The following is a 19,691-nucleotide window of genomic DNA, read 5'->3' as shown; positions in this document are numbered from 1 at the left end:
CACAGCAGCGTCTGGGCCTGGCTCAGGCGGTCTGCTGGCCACAGCCGCTGGGAAAGGCAGCCTAGGAGCCCGGGACGCCGGCTGGGGATTTAGCGATCCTCCTGTCTATCCTGGCACCTCCCTGAACATGGTCCTGCCTCGGCTGCCCCAGGGGTGCGGACCTGGTCGGCGTGGGCAGAGATAAAGGCGGCGGGGGATAGAAAGTTGGAATCCTGTCCATGAGGGGCTGGGAGGGGTCAGTGGGGCCCCCAGAGCGGGTCAATGGATCCATCGGGAATGTTATTACAAGTCACAATTTATCGTCCCTGGGTCACATTAACTGTGGCACACAGGACACAGGGTCGCCCTGACTGAATCAGGAGATAAACTAGAGACGTCTGGAGAACAGAGCCAAGAGGGAGATTACAGCGAAATTCAGACGCCGAGGCCGAGCCTCAAATCCATCAGCACGGTGGGGTCTGTCCAATAAATCAGAGGAGATAAGGACTGAAGGATGGAGTATTAAAAGCAACATTCATTTGGAAACTGGCACAAGGACTTCACGGCATCCTGCGCCCCCCCTCCACCCCCAGCCCTGGGGGGCTCAGCTTCCAGGCAGAGGGCAGCCTGGGGGGGCACAAGGGGGGCATGGGGAGGGGAGAGGAAGCAGAAAGGATGGGGAGAGCCGGTGAGGAGGGTCACAGGCGAGGCAAGTGCGGTCCCCACAGCTGCCGTTAAACCATCAGCACCAGGCGCTCAGGTTTAATTGTGGGAAATGCTGCGGAGAGAGAAATGAAATGTGACCCCCTGCCCAGGCTGGCACAGCCCCTCTGGCATCCCCGCCCCTCAGGGCTCCCCACCTGCCTGCTTCCCCACGCCTCCAGCTGTTCTCTTCCCGCAGAGCTGCCGACATGGCCATGGCGGGGCCGGCGGGAGGAGGGGCGGGTGGTGGCGGCGGCGGGGCTGTTGGGAAGACTAGCAGACATCTGCCGGAGGACAGGCTGCCCTGCGGCCCAGACGACAGACCAACTCACGCCTCTTGACTCCTCTTCTGCCCCTGCCTGGCCCGGCCCTGTAACTCGCCTGGACTGGTGCAGTGGCCAATTTGCTGGACCCCCTCCTTCTGCCCAGGCCCCCGGCTCCTGTGCCCCCTGGCCAAACCCTCCAGAGCACCCACCTCTCTCCAGTATAGGTGTTGTCCTTAAAACCACGGCACATACCTGTTCCTCTCCCCACCCCACCCCCTGCTTCCTTGCTGCTTCTTGACCACTCCAGGCCCGCTCCCCACACGGGGCTCTGCCTCAGAGGCTCTTGGGCGGGTATCAGCCTGCCCAACTCCGGGCCAGCCACCTCTCAGGGGTCTCTGTTGACCCTGGCGGCGGGGGGGCGCGGGGGGGCTGAATGGTGGCCCTCCCAAAATAAATATCCACACCCTAATCCCTGGTACCTGTGAATGGGACCTTACTTGGGAAAAGGGTCTTTGCAGGTATAATTAAGGATCTTGAAATAAGATCCCCCTGGATCCCCCTGGAGGACCCTAACTCCCAGGCTGAGCATCTTTATAAGAGGAGGAAACACGGAGGTCATGTGGACACAGAGCAGAGACAGGGCCACAAGCCCAGGGAGCTGTAAGTCGAGGAAGGATTCTTCCCTTGACTCCCTGAAGGGACACAGCCTTCCAGGAACGGGCTTCTGCCTCCAGGACCGGAGACAATGAGTCGGGCTGTGGCCCTTGGGCGCGGCAGCCCCAACGCTGATTTCCTTCGCACCAGGCCTCACCCTGCTGTACGTGGCTGCCCCGCCTCCAGCTCCTCCAGTCAACTCCACCGGGTAAAAAGGCTTTACTCCGGTATTATCTTTGCAGCCCAGAATACAAGCTCCCGCCCAGAGCCCCTCGGCCCCCTCTGCAGCACGGGGAGGTGGGGCGATGCCGGCTGGCCCAGCTGGGAGCCACGCCCACACGCAGCTGGCAGGCTGAGCCACCGAGGGGCACCAGGCGGGAGGGCGCTCCAGAGAGCCCAGGAAAGGCAGCCAGACCCCTTCTCCTGGGGCCTGGCCGCAAGCTCCCAAAGTCCCCTCACTGGGTCATGCAGGGCCGACAGCTTTGGGGACCGGGTCCTTTGCTTTCAGGTGGTTTCACAGGCCCGGAGAGGTCCCTGCGCTGAGGTATCTTGGGTGGGCGAACTCTCAGAAATTTCTCTTCTTTTCAAGCCTGGTGTGGCAGCCTGGCCACCTACGAACCAATGGGGTGCTGAGCCCTTAGGAGAGGCCAGAGGCTGCTCGGTGGCATCATGCGGCCTCGGCCAAGCCCCACGCCACCAGCGTGGAGTAGACACAACCCCCCCATCTCAGGCACCAGCCATTCACAGTGAGGGTGACCTTCCCTGAACGAGTCCTGGGGAAAGGAAATGGCCCACCAAAGTAGGCAGGAGAAACACGCCCAAGGGCCCTCCCGGGAGGCACGGATCAGTACCCTGGCACTGACAGACAGACTTCCACTCGTTGGGGCCTCAGCTGCCCGAAATCAAGGGTCCTGGGGCTGCCCTCCCCCCAGAGGCTCTAGGAGGGCCCGCCCCCTCTTCCAGCTCCTGGTGTTCCCGCAATCCCTGGCGTTCCTGGCTTGGGGACATATCCCTCCAGTGCCTGCCTGCCCCACTCCAAGGCCTGTTTGCCGGTGGGTGCCTGACCCCCAGACACTGCACTAGGGCCCCTGCTAGCCCAGCATGACCTCCTTACCTCCGCAAGGCCCACGCTCACAGGTTCCAGGGCTTGGGACTTGAATATAGCTTTTTGGGACCTACCACCTGACCACGACCCGTAACAGGCAAACATCAAGTGGCAGAGCCCCTCCCTGGGGGGAGCCACCACCCTTCTCTGCTGTGCCTCTGCTCATCCTTTGTCCCTCCCTCCATGAAAGCATTACTGTACTGGGCTCACAAGTGTCCCCCAGATGCCTGCCCACCCAGAACCTCAGACTGGCACCTTATTTGGAAATGGCGTCTTTGTAGATACAACCAAGTTAAAATGAGGCCACAGCGGATTAGGGTGGCCCTAACCCAGTGGCTGCGGTTCTTACAAGAGAGGGTCTTGGATGCAGCGAGACAGCACACAGGGGAGGCTGTGTGAGGACGGAGGGACACGGCCATGGGCCAAGGACGCCTGGAGCTCCCAGGAACCCCAGAGGGCAGGCAGGACCCTCCCCTGGAGCTTCTGGGGCGAGCGCGGCCCTGCCCACACCTGGATTTAGGACTTCTGGCCTCCAGGACTGCGAGAGAATAAATGCATTTTTTTCAGCCCCCCACCCCTGGTTTGTGGTGCTGTTACGGAAGCCCCAGGACATTCATACACTTACTTAATGCTAGTGATTCTCAGAGGGCCCACTGTGCCCGCCCCCTGGGGGTGATGGGAAATCTCTGGGGACATTCTGGTTGTCACCACGGAGGATGTTACTGGCATTCGGCAGGGACAGGCCAGGGCTGCTGCTCAGCGTCTTACAACGCCCAGAACATCCTCATGACAAAGCAGCGACGGACCCCAAACGTCAATAGTGTCCAAGATGAGATTTCTCCCTCAACCTGAAGTGACACAGGGGACAAACTTTCCATCCCTGCGCCATCAAGGCCCACCCTGGGGTCCAGCCATGAGAGGAAGCTTAGCGAAGGGCTGAACGGGCAGTCTGAGAGGCTGGTACATGGGTCGACTTCACGATGCCACCAGCGTGGCCTCTGGTACTGGCAGAGCCATGTCATCAGCAGGCACCGGACCTGGGGCAGTGCTCCGGCCAGAAATGCTGGGCCAGAGGCCCAGCCTCTCCATGCAGGCCAGCTGGGGTGTGTGGTGTTACCATGCAGGGGCCTATGAAATGGGGGGACCCGGCCAAGAAAGCCCAGGGCGCAGGCGAGTACCTCCAGCGTGGCCGAGCCCCCAGCCCGCCACGGGGGCATCCACAGCGGGAGCGCCTTGCTCGGGCTGTGGCAGGAACCCTGCAGCTGCCCCCACCCGCCAGCATCAGGCTTCACTGGGCCTGTGCGCCTGCCAGATGGCAACGCGCTATGTGTCAGAAGATAATCGCTATTAAAAATTCACTGGGTTTTATTTTATCTTTTTATTTTTTTAGGTTCCGTCTGGGCTCTCTGCTCCCTCCTGAAGAAGCTACCAGGCTGCCACCCGCTACACCATTTAATTGTCTCTAATTAAAAGAAACATTGACTGGGTCGCTGGGGTTTCTCCACTCGGGTGGCTGGAGGGGCAGGGGCTGGCTCCCCTGGGGCGGCCTGATGGCTGCAGGCCCTGGCAGCTCACCCACCTCCTGCGGGGCACGGCCCCTCCCCAGGGGCACCCACATGGCCCTCCCGGACCCACCGCTCCCCAGATGCAGCGTAATTGCTTTTCTGCCCCAAGGGACCTCACCTCTGCCAGGTATGGATCAGTGTTATGAGTGCAGCACCCCAAGAGGATGCACCAAGGAAAACTCCAGGCACGAGCGGGGCACACACAGCACGGGCACACCCCAGGACACAGGCCCTAGGAAGCTGGTGCAGCCCCTGCCCTGGAGTTAGGGAGGCAGAGGCCCCAAGAAGGGAAGTGCTTGCCCAAGGCCACATGTCTGCTTCTAGATTCTTCCCTGCACCTCCAGGGTGTCTCCCGCATCATTCCAAGGATCCCTGAACACAAACACGTCAGCGACCCCACAGATGAGAGGCCATCTGCCACGAGGACCTCTGTCAAGGGTTCTGTAGCAGGTGTGGCGCTTAGGAGGCCAGATACACAGGCATAAAGGAGGAGAGCAGGCGTAAAGGTCAAGGGTCACTCCAAAAACAAGGGGTGGGCAGAGAGGGAACCCCAACACGGGAGCAGGCAGGCCTACGACCCCAGGCCCTCTACAGACCCCAGTCCACTGTTCTCCTCCATGCACCCTGCCCCACATCACCTTAGATGCAAGGAATTTCTGAGACCTAATGTTTACCAAGTACTTGCCATCTTCTGAGCACTGTTTACTTGTATGAACCACTTAGTCCAACACCCCTCGGAGGTATGTGTGGGCTCTGAAATGCACCCACAAATTTTTGATCCTCTTTCTGTCTGGAGTGAGGTTTCCATCCCCTCCCCAGGAACCTGGGTGGGCTCAGTGGCTGCCTCAAAGCAACAGCAGAAATGACCCTGGTCAGGAAAGGTGGGGAGGGGAGAGGGACAAGGGGAGGGCCCAGTAGCCCCACCTGACTTGTGACCACAGGAGACCCTGAGTGGGGACTGCTCACTGCTCCCCGAGATTTGTGGGCAAAAAGTGTTTGTCATTGTGTTAAGCCACTGTGTTGAGGTGGTTTGTTACCAAGCAATGGCTACTTGCAACAAGACAGATGCTATTATTTGCCCTTTCATAGACAAAGAAACTGAGACACAGAGAGAGTAAGTGTCTTGCCCAAGGACACACAGCCAGTAAGACGCAGGTCCAGGATGCAAACCCAGGCCATCTGACTCCAGACCGGTGCTCCTAACAGGCAGACAGGCAACAGCAGAGACGCAGGTGCCCCACCCTAACTAGCGAAGGCCCCGCATTCCCACCTGGCTGCTCAAGACTGTGCTGAGCCCAGAACTTGGCCATTAAACCACCTGCTCAGTCCCACTTCTTAATTTGTCTCATCCTTTCTGGCTGAGGGTCTCTAGAGGGTTTTCTTTTTTTTTTATTTTAATAGAGAAAATCCCATTTGCAAACCTGGTTCACTTACAGAAAGACAAAAGACACAAATGATGCCACCCCCACCCCCACCCCCGCCCTCCTCTGAGGCCACGGACTCTCAGGGGAGGAGCCTCCTCCAGGTGGTTCCCTGGAACTGTGCTTTGGGAATAATCTCACAACCAAGGCTGGGTCTCAGCTGCCCCAGCCCCTCACCTAACACACAGTGACAGCACCCTGTCCCAGCAGCGTGACCTGACCTCGAGCCCCAAGCCTGACCTGGCTTTAGAGGCAATCCACCCTACATTCTTTCCACAGCCGACCACATGGTCCCCCGAGGGACTGCTGCGGCCTCCCCACACCTGGCTGGCTGTCCAGGTGCGAGGCTGCCCTCCTGGCCCCAAGGACAGAGCCTCCAGGGCTGGGCCTCATCACCCACGGGGCTTGGAAACCCTGTGAAGACCCCCAGAGGGTCCACATCAACTTGAGATGATATTCCCAAATTCATCAGAGCCAAGCACCCAGTGAACACGGAGGAAGTGGGACTAAACACCGGACGGTCTGGCCAGAAAAACAGATACCCTCTATGCACCCGATAAGCATCTGTGGAGCACCTACCACGTACTCAACACCTTGGGAGACTCCAGGGTGAGAATGAAAAGGATCTTTCCTCATGACATCTAACAGGACAGAGAAAATAGGTACAAAGGTTAGAAGTCCACCTAGTAAACAGGGCCACGAGAACAGGAAGGGGCAGGTGAGATAACATATGGCTGGGTGGGAACTGGAAGGCTTCCTGGAGGAGGTGGCTTTTAAGCTAGGCCTCGGGTATGGGGACATGGCAGAAAGGAGCCAGAAAGGGGAGGAAAATAACAACAGGCAGTCACTGCTACCACCAGGGCAGATGCCTTTATTCTGAGGAGGAAAGCCCACCCCCCTCATCAGTCTGGCACGGAGATTACCTGCCCCAACCCGCTCCTGGTGGTTATGCTCTGTGCCTCCCTGGAGGCCCAGGCGCTGAACAGAGACAGGGATAAAGACAAGACACGGGATTCGGCTGTCTGGACTGCTGGGATGGAAACAGGTGGTAGGGGGCAGGCCACAGAGGACCCTGACTTCTCACCCAATGGCTGCACCCTGCAGGCAGCAAAGGGCTAGCCCAAACTGCTATGGGGTCGAGTGACCTGACCTCTCTAGAGCTGGAGGAAGAGGTACCCAGCAGCCATGGCCAGGGATGTGGCCCTGGAGCAGGACCACCTGGGCTCCCATTGCCTCTCCCCATGCCATCTCACCAGCTGTGTGACCCTGACGGTGAGCTCAACCTCTCTGAGCCTCGGTTCCCTCACCTGCAAACACAAGCCAGCACCTGTTACTTCCGAGGCTGCCGTGAGGCCCAAGGCTTGACCACAGGCAAGAGACAGTGCCTGAGCACAGTGAGCCCTGGCTTGCCCGGCAGGGGCTCCTTGCAGAGGCTGGCAGCTGATCCAGCTCTTCTTCATGCAGGTCCCTTCACCGGCGACAAAGCATGGCCCTTACAGCTCCAAGGAGGCAGCTTCACCTGTCGCGGAAGCCTGGGACTGACCTCAGCCTGCGGCAGCGCAAGGACACAGCCACCCCTTGACTGCCCTCCCTGTACACGCTGGGAAACTGAGGTGCTGAGGTGCCATGTAGCCTGGCCAGGGGCACACCGCTGGCGAGGGGCCTTCTAGAACTGCCAGCTCCCCACGTGACAAGGTCCTCTGAACCGAACACCAGCCCCAGAAGGAAGTGTGACCAGGGGCCTAGGAGAGGGGCGTGGCCACCGAGCACCTGCACGAGAGGGGTGTGGCAGGCTCCAGCGGCTGGAAGGAAAAGCGCCTCCCCCACCCCGCCCCGCACCCCCAGGAGCGCTCCAGAAACCGCCTAAGCCGACATCTGATGGATGGGGATTTGTTTTAAGCTCTTTCTACCCGCTGGACTATAATCATCAACTGTTCACAACCTCTCCACAAGCGATTCTACCCCCCTGGGTTCTCCAAAGGCAAAAAGCTTTAAAAGCCACAGTTCAAACAGGCAGAGGCTTACATGGAGGGACGCAGGCTGGCAGGAAGGTGAGATGCGGGGAGGGCCCGGGAGACCCAGCTGTGGGCGTGGGCGAGGGGACGGTGGGGCTGGGGAGGTGGCCTCTCCTCTCTTCCCTGGAGAGATGCCTGGAGGCAGGGATGTCCCACCTTTAATGGGAGGGGTAACTGCTCTGCTGCCAGTGTCCCACCCTCCTCCTCCTCCAGAGCCACCCAGAAGGAAGCTCTCTCTCCCAACTGAGGATCTGGGGAACCTGCCCTGCCTAATGCCACCTTCCACATAGGCTTGCAGGGTGCCCCGAGACTGAGTCCTGTTTAACCCTCTCCAACAGGGACTGATGGGGGTACTGTCCACAGCACCTCCTTGACGCTTCTTACCCCCCTGCCTGGCTACTGCACCAGCAACTCGAGGTCACCGCGTCAGCACTGTAGAAAGTTCTCCCTCACCAAGGACCCAGGGAGATGCTAGCACAGCTTGGAAAGGGGACAAGTTGCAGTGAACACAGTTTAAGCCACACATCCCACCCTTGTTCCCCACCTGTGGGCAAAAGGGGGCGGAGCGCTCCCCACCATTTTTTGGTCCTGGATCTGTCCCCTGATTTCCTGCTGGCACAGAAGGCCCAGCCAGGGCCAACACTCCTAGCCCAGCTTGCTCCCCAGTCACGAGAGCGCAGCAGCAAAGCTGGTACAGGCAGGCCCCCTCGCCTGGACGAAACCTGAAGGCGGTTCTCCATCGTTCTCGTCCCCCAGGCCCTGGACGTGCCCCGGGCGCTGCCAGACAGGCAGGCAGATGGAGCTTTTCTACTTAAAAAAGAAATCGATGGCCCTCTCTTCTGAGTTGACAGGGTGACGAGGATACAGGCGGTGCGCCTGGGGAGCACGTGCATGACCTGGAGGTAATCTGGGGTCAGAGGGCCGGGCGGGGTGGGCGGCGCGCTCTGGAAACTTCCATCCCCGGCCCCTCCCCCCTCCCTCTCTGCGGGCAGCTAGCCCGGCACTTACTGAGGTTCTGGAGCAGGGACGACCAGGTCTTCATGCCGAGCATGTTGTGCCTCCCCGCCGGGTGGCGGAGCCCCAGGGCGCTCTAGGAGGGGCTTCCCAGCATCGCCAGCGCCGTGGGTGCGGGGGTCACTGCGGAGGCGTCCAAGCGCGCCCTCGGGCCCGCTGCGTGCTGGGGGCTGGGGACCCAGGGAGGTGCCAGAGACGGCTGAGCGGGCCGCGGGGCAGCCGGGAATGACCCCCGAGTCGGGGAGGAGCCCCGGGACTCCCGGCAGGTCCGGAGCAGCCGGGGAGTCCTGGCGTCGCGCTCCGCGCGCCCTGCCCGCTGCAGGGACCGGGGGAGGCGCCGGGGGGAGGGTCCGGGCGCCTGGGGGCCGAGCGAGCGGCCTCTCACGCCGCCCCGCGCTGCCCGCGCGCCCTCGCCGGAGGCTTCCCGCACCACCAGCCGGGGCTGCGCGGCCGCCGCGCAGCGACCATTTTATTCCCTTCCCGCGGGGCTGGGGCGGCCGCCTCCCCGCCGCCTCCCGCGCCGCGGCGCCCCTTCGCCCTCCTCCCCTCCCCGGCGGCCCCGCCCGCTCCCCTGCACTTGATAACGCGCTTGTCAAGACTGCCGAGTTGTTCCTGACCTCTCCCCCGCCGCTGCTAATTAAGGCTCCGCCGTGACAGTTCAAGTGCCGAGCATCAAGTTCGCAGAACCAAAGCCTCTAATTGGGGCCGCTTTTCATTTCACCACCCCGCGGGCTGGGGCTCCCCAGACCTGGGCACCGGCGCGTTTTTCTTTTGTATTTTTCATCAGAGAGGAGGAGGGGGGGGGGCGGACAGGCACCAGAAGAGGAGGGCAGGCAAACAACCAAACGCTCAGGAGCGGGGGGGGGGGGGCTCCCTGGCCCCCACTGATCCGCTAGCAGCCGCAGGATGCCTCTACTGCCCCTGACATCTCTCCCAAACCAGGGGTCTCTGGGCGCTGCGGCTTAGGGCTGCACGGGGCGGACTGCCGCCCGCAGGAGCCACGGCTGCGGCCTCTCTCGTCCTCCCCTAACCTCCCCCTCCACCGCGGCGCGGCCGGCAGGAAGGGGCAGCCCCCACGGTGGGCGCTGGGGGCAGGGGGCGCTTGTAGCCTGTGGTGCCGACCTGCAGAGCGCTGCGACGATGGCGGGCTTGCCAAGCCCCTCCGGGGCAGAGAGGTGTGTTCCTGACGGCCCAGCCCCCTCCCCGGGGCCGCCGGCCTCCCCTTCCCAGGTAAGTGCTGGCGAGCAGAGGCTCTGAGCGACTCTCCAGATGCCTTTCTCCTCCAACGCCCACTAAATCAAGCCGGCGCGGAGGGCGAGGAAGGAGGGGGCGCCGGGCTGCGGGCGGGCTCCCCGGAGCCGGTGGAGGGGCGGGGGGGCTGGGATAAAGTCTCGGGGGAGAAGATGGTTGAGGTGAGGTGGCGGGGGGGGCCCAGACCTTGGGATGGAAGAGAGAACAGGGAGGGGTGCTGGCCAGGAGGAAGCCCAGGGGCAGGCACAGGGGGTCCCGGCGAGGCTAGCTAGCTGGGCTTTCAGCTCAGAATCCCGGAGCCTCAGGCCGCAAGGGGCTCATGGACACTCAGGGCTGTGTTTCCCACGCTTGCCTGAGCCTGAGAATTCCAGGTGATTCTAATTAAATTGGGGCGCTAGTTGGAGCCACCAGCCAGGTGATTCTGATGATGACTCAAGTTTGAGAAAGTCTAGTCTCAAACGTTGCTCTTTATTAGAACCACATGCTGCAATTTACACTAACACACACACACACACACACACACACGCACACGCACCCCCAGGTTGTGGGGCCATCCCTAGACCAATGATATCACACCTCCGGGCGTGGACCCGGCGTCAGTACTAGCTAAAGCACCCAGGGGGATTCCTGTGTGCAGTCGGCATGGAGAGCCATTGTTCCAGGCCGGTTCTCAGTGGGGCAGGGGGTGATATTTGCCCCGCCGGGGTATTTGGCAATGTCTGAGGACATTTTTGATGTCCCAATGCAGGGTGGGGGGAGTGCTACTAGCATCTAGTGGGTGGCAGCCAGAAATGCTGCTCCACACCCTGAAAGCACAGGGCGGCTCCCCACAAGGAATCCTCCAGCCCCGGCTGTCTGGCTAAGCGAGGCCCACGCTCAGGCAAATGCCCCTGGAAACACTATCCAAGGAAGCCCAGCTCAGCACGCGTCCCAGGCACTTGCCCAGGGAACGGCTGGGCCTCCTCCTGGCTCTGCCCTCCCAGGGGGCTGGCGCCGGGCTGGGACTGCTCCCTTAGAATTGCTTCCTGGAGATAGCTGAAATCACACAACTTGTACCCCGTGGGCAAGCCCTTGCCATGTCCCCAGACCTCAGATATTTGCAGACGGCTCTCACGGCTTTCACAGCTCCCGGGGTCTGCTCTGTTCCAGCAGGCTCTCCCCCTGCCCCTGGTTTCTTCAGCTCAGTCCTCATCACAGTCCTGGGTTCTGGAATGTTCCTTGGTTTGTCAACATGTTTCCTGAATAAAGTTCAGGCCCACAGGACCAGAACTGCCCATGTACCCACCATCCTCCCATCGCTTACTACCTCCCAACAGGCATTGGGAGAGCTCACTGCTGGCCCTGCCCCACCCGTAGCAGTCGAGGCCTCCTGTACCCCAAGTCCTACCAAGTCAAGTCCCCCATCTTCTGATTATCATTTTGCATTTTGAAACAAAGTGTTGGGCTTTACACTGCATTTTATTAGGGGTTTCTTCCCATTGTTCTGCAGATTAGCAAACAACTAGGTTTCAGATCCAAATAGTCCAGTGTTCTTCCCATGGGCATGGGCATCGGTGTGAGGATGGTTCTCATCACTGCTGGACATGCCAACCACCCAGGGAGCTTTAAAAATACCAGGCTGGGGCCCCACCCCTCACCAATGTATCAGGATCTCTGGGGATAGGAAGCATCAATAAATCTAGAATTCAGGTGGTTCCAATGTGCAGCCAGAGCTGAGAACAGCTGCTCTAAGGATTAGGGACACACACTGTCCGCGGGCCAGTGTGTCTGACCTTGAACATTCTTGGTATTTCAGACTAGATTGGCTCAGAGAAACGTCTGGTCCGGGGACGTGGCTGGGGGGGCGTGAGGTACAGCTGGCTTCTCCTCACGCGGTGGGGCCTCACTTATCAGGTGCAGAGCAGGCACGGGGACAGGAGGCCAGAGGCCAGGAACTGGGTAAAGGTGTGTCCTGTGGGGGCTCCTAGAGGCTCCCCCCACTTCATCCCACAGGGACGAGACCAGGGTCACAGGGAACTGTGGGGTCTGCTGCCTGGTGGGAACTGTTGGAAAGGCTGCTTAGAGCAGACAGCGGCTAAGCCTCATGTCAGGCACAGGAGTGTAGACTCAGGTGAGCTGTTAATGCCACTGTGTGAGCGTGGGGAAGTGCCCTCACCTGTAAGGGCGGCCCTGTATATAGCAAGTGTTTTTGACGAAGGAGAAAGCTGCTGGGGACAAGAAACAGTCTTAACAAGGACTCACCCAAGGCCACACCTACGCGCAGGGCCTCAGTGTTCTCATCCGTACAGTGGTCACACCAGGCTAAATGACCTCTTAGCATCTGGCTCCAAGCGACCCCCAGGCGTGAGTTAGCCAAGCCCCAGTAAGCACCTGGGCAAAAGAACAAGAGGGCAGTGGAAATGAGCACCCTGGTCTCCCCAGGGTGAAGGGGCAGCTGCGTAGTATGGGGTATGTGCTCTGAGCCTCAGCAGCCAACTGGGGTAGTGATAATGGGAGCCAATAAAAGCCCTGGGAGCAGGGTGGCTAAATACAGCAGTCCAAGTGGTTCACTGCACAAGAGCATCTGGATGAAATGGCAAGTGGGAGTTGAGACCCAGCTCTCCCTGTGCTCATCAGCACACACCTGGGTACGGGTTATGGCTGCCTGGAAAAGGCTCCTTCCAACACACACGAAGGACCTACGAGGGCTGGTGGAGCTCTGCCAGGGTCAGCCTGCTGTCTCCCAAAGCCTGTCCTCCTAGTTCCAAATCCCTTTCCTAGGAAGAGCCGTTCCCACCCTGAGAGCACAGACGGGAAATACGACCTCCCAGACAGCAGACTCTTACAAGCAGGCCACGGGAGACATGCTTGATGCCCGCCTGTTCCCAGGTGCAGGTACAGACAGAACAGAAAGGCACAGGGGCGGTGTTTGGGGTGGCCAGGTTTGGCCCCCTACCTCGCCTGCCTCTGGACTTGGCCCCAGTGCTGAACTCCAGGGTGAATGAACACATGTATCATTAGAAACCACTAACCAAGCAGAAGACGGAGAGGTGGACAGCAGTGAGAGGGGAGTCTTAGAGCCCCTCAAAGGACGAGAAATGACACAGGCCAACCTGAACGCCACCCTGCTACAGAAACATGGTGCCTCCTCATCTGTCAGTGGGGTCCGCAGTGCTGACCTTTGTCATGACGGCGTAGACAGGGCTCAGAGCAGAGCCAGTGCACAGGGAGGGCTTCACGAACATGTCCCTGTTATTAATGCTCTTGGGAAGCCAGGGGCAGCACCAAGCCTTGGGTCATGTTCTCAGTCTGGGGGTTCAGGGGGGTGGGCTCCTAACCCCATGCCATCCCCTTGCCCAGCTACACGGAGCTGGATGCCCGGGGGCTGGGGTGGAGTTCCCCGCATCTCATTCGGCGGGGCGTGAAGACCTCTCTGGCCTGCTCACGTGGGTGGTGGGTTAGGAAGGCCACATGCAGATGGCCCGGGGTCCCTGGAGGAGCACCCCTGCCCTCACCCTGCTCCCCATTTGCTGGAGCCTAGGACTGCCAGGCCCTGGGATGATGACACATTTCATAGCTGTGAGGGAGACGGCAAGGAATGAAACCCAAGTGACCTGTGTCCTCTTCCCAGGTCAGGGGTTGCCTCCCCACTGGGGCTGCCAGATTCCTGGGGTTGGTGGCCAGGCTGCAGCTGCAGAGCAGGCCTCCCGGCGTAGGCTGGCCGGCCCCTGCATCTGGCACTCTCCCCCTCCCACCCCTTGTCTTGCCGGCTGTGGGGTCCTGACCTTTCCCAGCTGAGCCCTGCCGGGGCCTGCCCTCTCCCCCACTCCCCACGCTCTCCGCCTGCCCTGCACAAACCCAGCTGCCCTTTGTTCGGGTTCAGAGGAGAGCTGGGGAGCCATGGCGCACCTCCTTGGCCGCCCTGGGCTGGCGGCAAGCCTAGGACACTGACTTTGGAGGCTCATTTATCAGAAGACGCCTCTGAGCCCAGCTGGCAGAGTCTTCCTCAGAGGAGGCCGTGGGAGCCCCGGTCAGCTTGGGAGGGCTTCACCGTGATTCAGCGGCAAAGGACCTGTTTCTGTCTTCAGGTGGTGAATGGCAGGATGGGATCTTCTTTGGAAACGCAGCTTGTCCCGTGGTCCCTCCTGGAGGCGTCCCCAGGGCAGGCTCCCCCCTCCAGGGCAGCCTGGGTTCCTCCCACGGCCTCCCAGCAGGCCTCAGGACGCCAGCACTCTCCTGCTGCAATCTTCCCACCTCCGGATGCCAGCTAGCCTCCTGTAAATACCACTAAGCTGCCTCGAGTCCTTCAGGAACACGCGGAAGGCAGAGCAGAAAAACGACCAACCGGCTCCTCCCTGTCTGTGGGTCCTGGTCCCCACCCCACCGGCTGTCACCTCACGGTGGTGTGCAGTGGGCCCTGTGCTGCGGGAGGTACAGGAAGTTTGGAAATTCTAGAGCAGAACGGGAGGCAAAGGGTGGCCGAGGTGGGTGGGGCCCCCGCTCCTCCAGAACTAGCTTGATGGGGCCCCCCTCCAGGCCTTTTCCCTGGGAGGCCCTCTCCTGTACCCCACCTCGCGCCATCCTGATCCCCAGCCCCACTCGTGCCCCAGATCAGACAAGGAGCGTGCTGACGGCAGACTCCCTCTGCACCACATGCCCGACTCCGTGGGTCTGGCACACAGCACCTCCCAAAATACCATCCTCCCCTTTGGTGACCTTCCACCAAGCCAGGACCGTGCTGACTCAGCGGGACGCCAGCTTCCTCTGGACCAAGCCAAGGCGGGCCGGGGCCAGATGCCCAGCTTCAGACCCCAGCTCTGCTACCTGGCAGTGGTGTGGCCTTGGGAGAGTCATTAGGTGCTCCGGGCCTGTTTCCTCACCTGGAAAATGGGGAGACACTACAAGCAGCCCCTTGCTGGGTGGCTGTGAGGATGACACAAGTTCATTCATGTTTGTAAGGTGCACAGGGCAGGGCCTGATCCACAGGGGTCGTGTGTGCATGTGTGCCGTGGGTGGGAAGGACATTTCAGCCTGAGAGAGGGGCAGGAGGTGCGCGACTTGGCTCCTAGCAGGCCTGGGCTGACCCCGAGCTTCCAGGCCAGGACGACAGGCCTGGGCAGCCACGAGTGGTTCTGCGGGGCACGTGGGCTTTGGAGAGAGGCACCAAGCAGGTGGGGCCTGCCCTCAGGGCCTTCCCCAGTCAGATGTGTGTCAGGGGTCTTCCCAGATCAGGGTGGGGTGTGGCCTCATTTTGTAGGTGAGGAAAGTTAGGGATGGGCAGGAAAGGGATTTGGGTAGGGTCTCTCACAGGAAAGGCGAGAGCCACCCTCTCTCCCGGGCCCCCCGGGCTCTCGACCCCAGTACTGACTGTCCTGTCTGAGCTCAGCCTCAGGGGGCTGCCTGCGGGGAGCGAGGGACAGAGGCCAACCACAGCCTCCAGCAGCTGGGGCCCCAGGAGCCACCTCGGCCCGTGGGGGGCCACCAGCCAGGACCTGCCTCACCCCTACCCACTGACTTCACACTGAGCTCGGGCCCCAGCCCCACCAAGCAGCCCGTGGCCCCGGGCAGCTTCCCTTTCGCAGTGAATCATAATTATCAGACACCTGGCGCGCCTGAGCGTCCAGGGCTCTGCGCCCGTTCTGGGAGCGGTGGTATAGCCTCTGAGGAGGGGCTGCAGAGAGGGCGGGGCAGAGACCCAGGTCCCCATGCCCCATTTGGTGGGCTTCCTTCCCAGCCCCATTAGCTACATAGATCCCCAAATCCAGAACCTTCATCCAGCGTGGGAACAGAAGGGCTGCTTTGCGGTGATGCCCCTCCACCCCATCTAACAGAGTGGTGCTCAGGCCCAGGAGGCCCTGCCAGTCTGCCCAGCAGCACACCAGCGGTGGTGAGCACCCCTTTGGGGGGGGGGCACGAAGCCCGACACACAGGCAGCCCCCAGGCCCCCGGCAGGGGTCCCCACCCACCAGGCCCCAGCAGGACTTCCAGGCAGAGGAGTACTCAGTGAATGTTTGTCAACAAAATAAACAGAAAACGCCGGGGTGCTGCCCGTAAAGACACCCAGAGTCCTGCCCACCAGCGGTTTCTCTCTGGCAACGTCTCTCCTGAGGGTCTATGTGCTCAGAGCTTCTGCAGGATTCTGTGGGCCCGTAAGATGACCCCAGGCCTTCAGGTGGGAACAGCCTGTGCCCACAGGAGCCAAGTGAGTCCAGGGAACGAGGCAGCTCCCAACTGGGCCTCCAGAAGACTGTTTCCTTTAGGCCAGGGGCTGCCAGTCACACTCACCTGGGGGAGCTTTGAAAAATCCCAATGGCCTGGCCACAGTCCCAGATCACTCCATCAGTACCCCGGGGGAGGGGCGGTCTGGCATCAGCATTTTTACAAACTTCTGGTGATTCCTGGAGCCGCCAGGACCAGAGGGAGAGCTGGGTGGTCGGGGCAGGAGCACATGAGGCCACATCCGGGCTTACCACCTCGTTAATTACCCCATATCCCCACCCTCCCCGTGTGTCCCAGCTGGGGAAATTGGGTAAATAAACAAACAGCCCTGCTGGCAGGGCTGTCCAGCACCACCACATCAGAGATGCAGTCAGAGAGCCTGACTCTCAGGACAGCATCAGTTTAATTGCAGGGCTCGGCACAGGCCAGGATGGCAAACTGCTTAGGTGCTCCCATCATTTTATTAAAATCCACCAGTCTCTGGCAGTGACCAAGAGGCATCTTCAGCCGTTTGGGCCTGACACTGGGAGATGGGGCTGCGCGGTACAGACACCTCCTGCTTAGGGTACATGTGCCCTGGTCTCTCCGGGCACCAGGAAAGGCGAGAAAGGCAGGCAGGGAAGGGCCCGCTCTCCAGCCTCTCAGGCCGCGTGGCCTGCAAGGAGGGGGCTGGGCTTCCGAGCCACCGTCAGAGTGAAGGATGCCCCTGCCTGGATCCTTCACGGGATCGCTGAGTGGTTCTTATGGACTGAACATGTGTCCCCCCAAATCCATCCATGGAAGCCCTGAGAACCCCATGCCAAGGTATTCAGAGGGGCCTTTAGGAGTTGACTGTGTTTAGATGAGGTCATGAGGGTGGAACCCCATGTTGGGATCAGTGTCCTAAGAAACGGGGACAGAAGACCCTCTCTTTGCAAGTGCCCAGTGAAGTCATGTGAGGTCTCGGCCAGAAGGCAGCTGTCTGCCCCAGGAAGCGGCCTCAGCAAGAGCTGGTGCTTCGAGCTCAGACCACCATTATTCTTCGAGCTCAGAATAATGCTGTTGTTTAAACTGCCCAGTCTGTGCATTTTGTAATCACAGCAGCCCGAGCTAAGACGGTTGTGGAAAAATTAGAACATGCAAAGTAAAACCGTCACGTCCAACCAGGGGTGAACAGAGAAAGCAGTGCGGCGCGTCTACACGTCGGAACAGCGCTCGGCAGCCGTGCATGCACACCAGCTGGGTGGACCTCAACAGCAGCGTGCTGAGGAAGGAAGCCAGACACGAAAGCTTTACTCTGAGTGATGTTCCAGAAAAGGCAAAGCTACAGGGTCAGAAAACAGATCGTGGTTCCAGGGTTGGGAGGGTGGCCCAGGGAGATGGCTGTGCAAAGGGACATGACAGAATTTTCTGGGCTGGGGGAGGTTGTATCTCCTGGTGGTGGTCCCAGCACTGTAAGCATTTGTGAAAACTTATCAAACAGCATACTTAAAGGGTGACTATCATTGCATACCAGTTATATCCTGATAATCTGATTTAAAAAAATACATGAGGTGTCCACAGTAGAGCTGGCCACAAAGTGCACTGTGACTGATGTGGGGGCTGGGCACAGCTCAGATTCTCTGCCAGGGGGCTGAAGGGAGGGGGCTGCTGTGCCTGAGGCCCTGCCCTCCTTTGGCAAGCCAAGCTGGGTGTCCTGGTGGCAGGAAGGGGGGCAGGGGATACTGGCGATTGATCTGCCAGAGGCCACACACCTTTTTGTATTCCACAGTATGATTAGCTTCTCCAAGTGGCTCTTCAAATCCAAGCCCTGCAGTGTGCCCAGGAAGCAGGGTCAGAGAGGCCTTTCTCCAAGGTCACACAGCAGGGCTGCAAAGCCAGGCAGGTTGACCCTACCGCCCCCACCTAGCGCCACTCGGCTCATGGCCTCCCCCAAGGCACTTGGTGTTCACTGAGTGAATCGTTAGCCCTGCTCCCAGGACACAGCAGCGAAGTCACTGCTCGGCTTGTACTTCCAATCGACTGTGCTTGGCAAATGTTCCTCCTTTCCTCCGGGCCTGACAAAAACTGGCTTCTCAGGTGACCGTGTGGCCGAAGGTGGCATGACAGGCCCGAGCTGGAAGCCAGGGCCCTCTCCTGTGCCCACACTGCCTCACCCAGGCCACAGGCCGCTGTTCCAGGGGGGGGGCCCTGGGTTTTCCCAGCCACCGTGGTTTTGTTTTCTAGGCCCTTCCAGGCCCAGCACCATCCAGTTAGGTGGGAACAGCTGCCTGGCGCCTCCTGAATGCCTCAGATGTGTGCTCGGCAGGAGCTGTGGGCCGGCCGCTGCCACTAGGTGACTCGGGCCTGCCATCAGAGTCACAAAGACCAATTAAAACGAGAGGAAAAACAGCCTCCGGATCTCCCAGAGCAGCCGGCCAGCTGCTCGCCGCCCCGTGGGGCAGAAGCTCGGTTGCCAGCCTGCTCCCTCCCGCACCCCAGCCGCCTTCCTCTGACAGCCTCAGTATTGATGCCCGCCTCCTAAGCTCAGGCTTCCGAGGGTGAGGGCCGGGGCCGGGGCACCGGGCGAGGCAAACAGCTCCTGGATTTTCGACTCAATGGCTGTGAGGAGGGATGAGAAATTGCCTTTCTGACCTGAAACCGGAGGTCGCAGCTGCACTTCATTACGGATTTCTCCAGGAGGCCCTGGGAGAGGCGCGCTCGGCAAGGCTCACCTGTTAGCAGCAGCCGCTCCTGCCTCTTCCATGAGCACGTTGGTGGTTTCCTGCCTGGGGCTGCAGGGGCAAGGGGTGTGGGTGGCACAGGGCAGGCTGCCAGTGGTGCCCCACAAGCCGCCCCCCCCACCCGCCCCCTGCCAGTTTGCATTAGCTCAGCGGATGGAGGGAGGAAGTGGCGCCAGATAAGTGAACAAGAAAGGGAGGAAAAGGCCACAGCTCTGGGTCTTGCTCTGTTTGGAAAGTACCAGCAGGCAAAGGGCACGTTTGCCCCACCTTATTTCTCCGGGTGTCATGTCCACTTAGGTGGGCTGACGTGTGCGTGTGTCCGGTGCCCGGAGTGTCTCCAGGAACACAGCAGGTGCTCAATAAATGCTGCCTTCTCTCCTCCCTCGCTGTTGGCTCTCCAGGATTTTAAAATGCTACCGCTCAATATCTGACAGTTGTTTAAAGAGCACAGGCCCCTGAGGACCAGAGGTTCTGCACCCTGGCCGCACCTTGGAATCAGGATGAGGGCTTGTGGGAAGACGCAGGTGCCTGCTGCACGATCCCTGGGCTGCGCCTGTGTTTCCGAAGCTCCTGGAATGCACAGTGAGGCTGCTGCTCAGCCTTGGGTCATTCTTATCTGGTCCTTGATGTCTGTCCATCCTCTTCCAAAGAAGCCATGGGCGAGGGGCTTGTACGGGAGCCCAGACTGGCCGCAGGAACAGGAGCGCCACGCTGTGGAGTCAGCACCCACTAGCTACCAGGCTGCCCAGGCCCTTGCTTGCCAGTTGTGCTTCTCACGTCCATTAAGATTTGTACTCATGTCCCCAACACAAAGACGGA

General features: G+C 60.4%; 1 protein-coding gene across 7 annotated transcripts in view; it reads right to left on the bottom strand.

Moving 5' to 3' along the window:
- Positions 1-19,691, bottom strand: part of GSE1 (Gse1 coiled-coil protein) — a 388,729-nt gene that overhangs the window by 162,482 nt on the left and 206,556 nt on the right. For 2 of the 7 annotated variants that reach the window (XM_036924168.2, XM_036924171.2), the window contains exon 1: positions 8,716-9,035. The exons of the other annotated variants lie outside the window; for them this stretch is intronic. In XM_036924168.2, coding sequence (XP_036780063.2) covers positions 8,716-8,758 — 43 coding nt within the window. In that variant the 5' untranslated portion in view covers positions 8,759-9,035. Of the gene's footprint in view, positions 1-8,715; positions 9,036-19,691 lie in introns of those variants that run through there. 7 annotated transcript variants of the gene reach the window in all.

The sequence above is a fragment of the Manis pentadactyla genome, chromosome 15 (genome assembly GCF_030020395.1).
Source record: "Manis pentadactyla isolate mManPen7 chromosome 15, mManPen7.hap1, whole genome shotgun sequence".
NCBI classification, from domain to species: domain Eukaryota; kingdom Metazoa; phylum Chordata; class Mammalia; order Pholidota; family Manidae; genus Manis; species Manis pentadactyla.
This window is presented reverse-complemented; position numbering and strand designations above follow the sequence as displayed.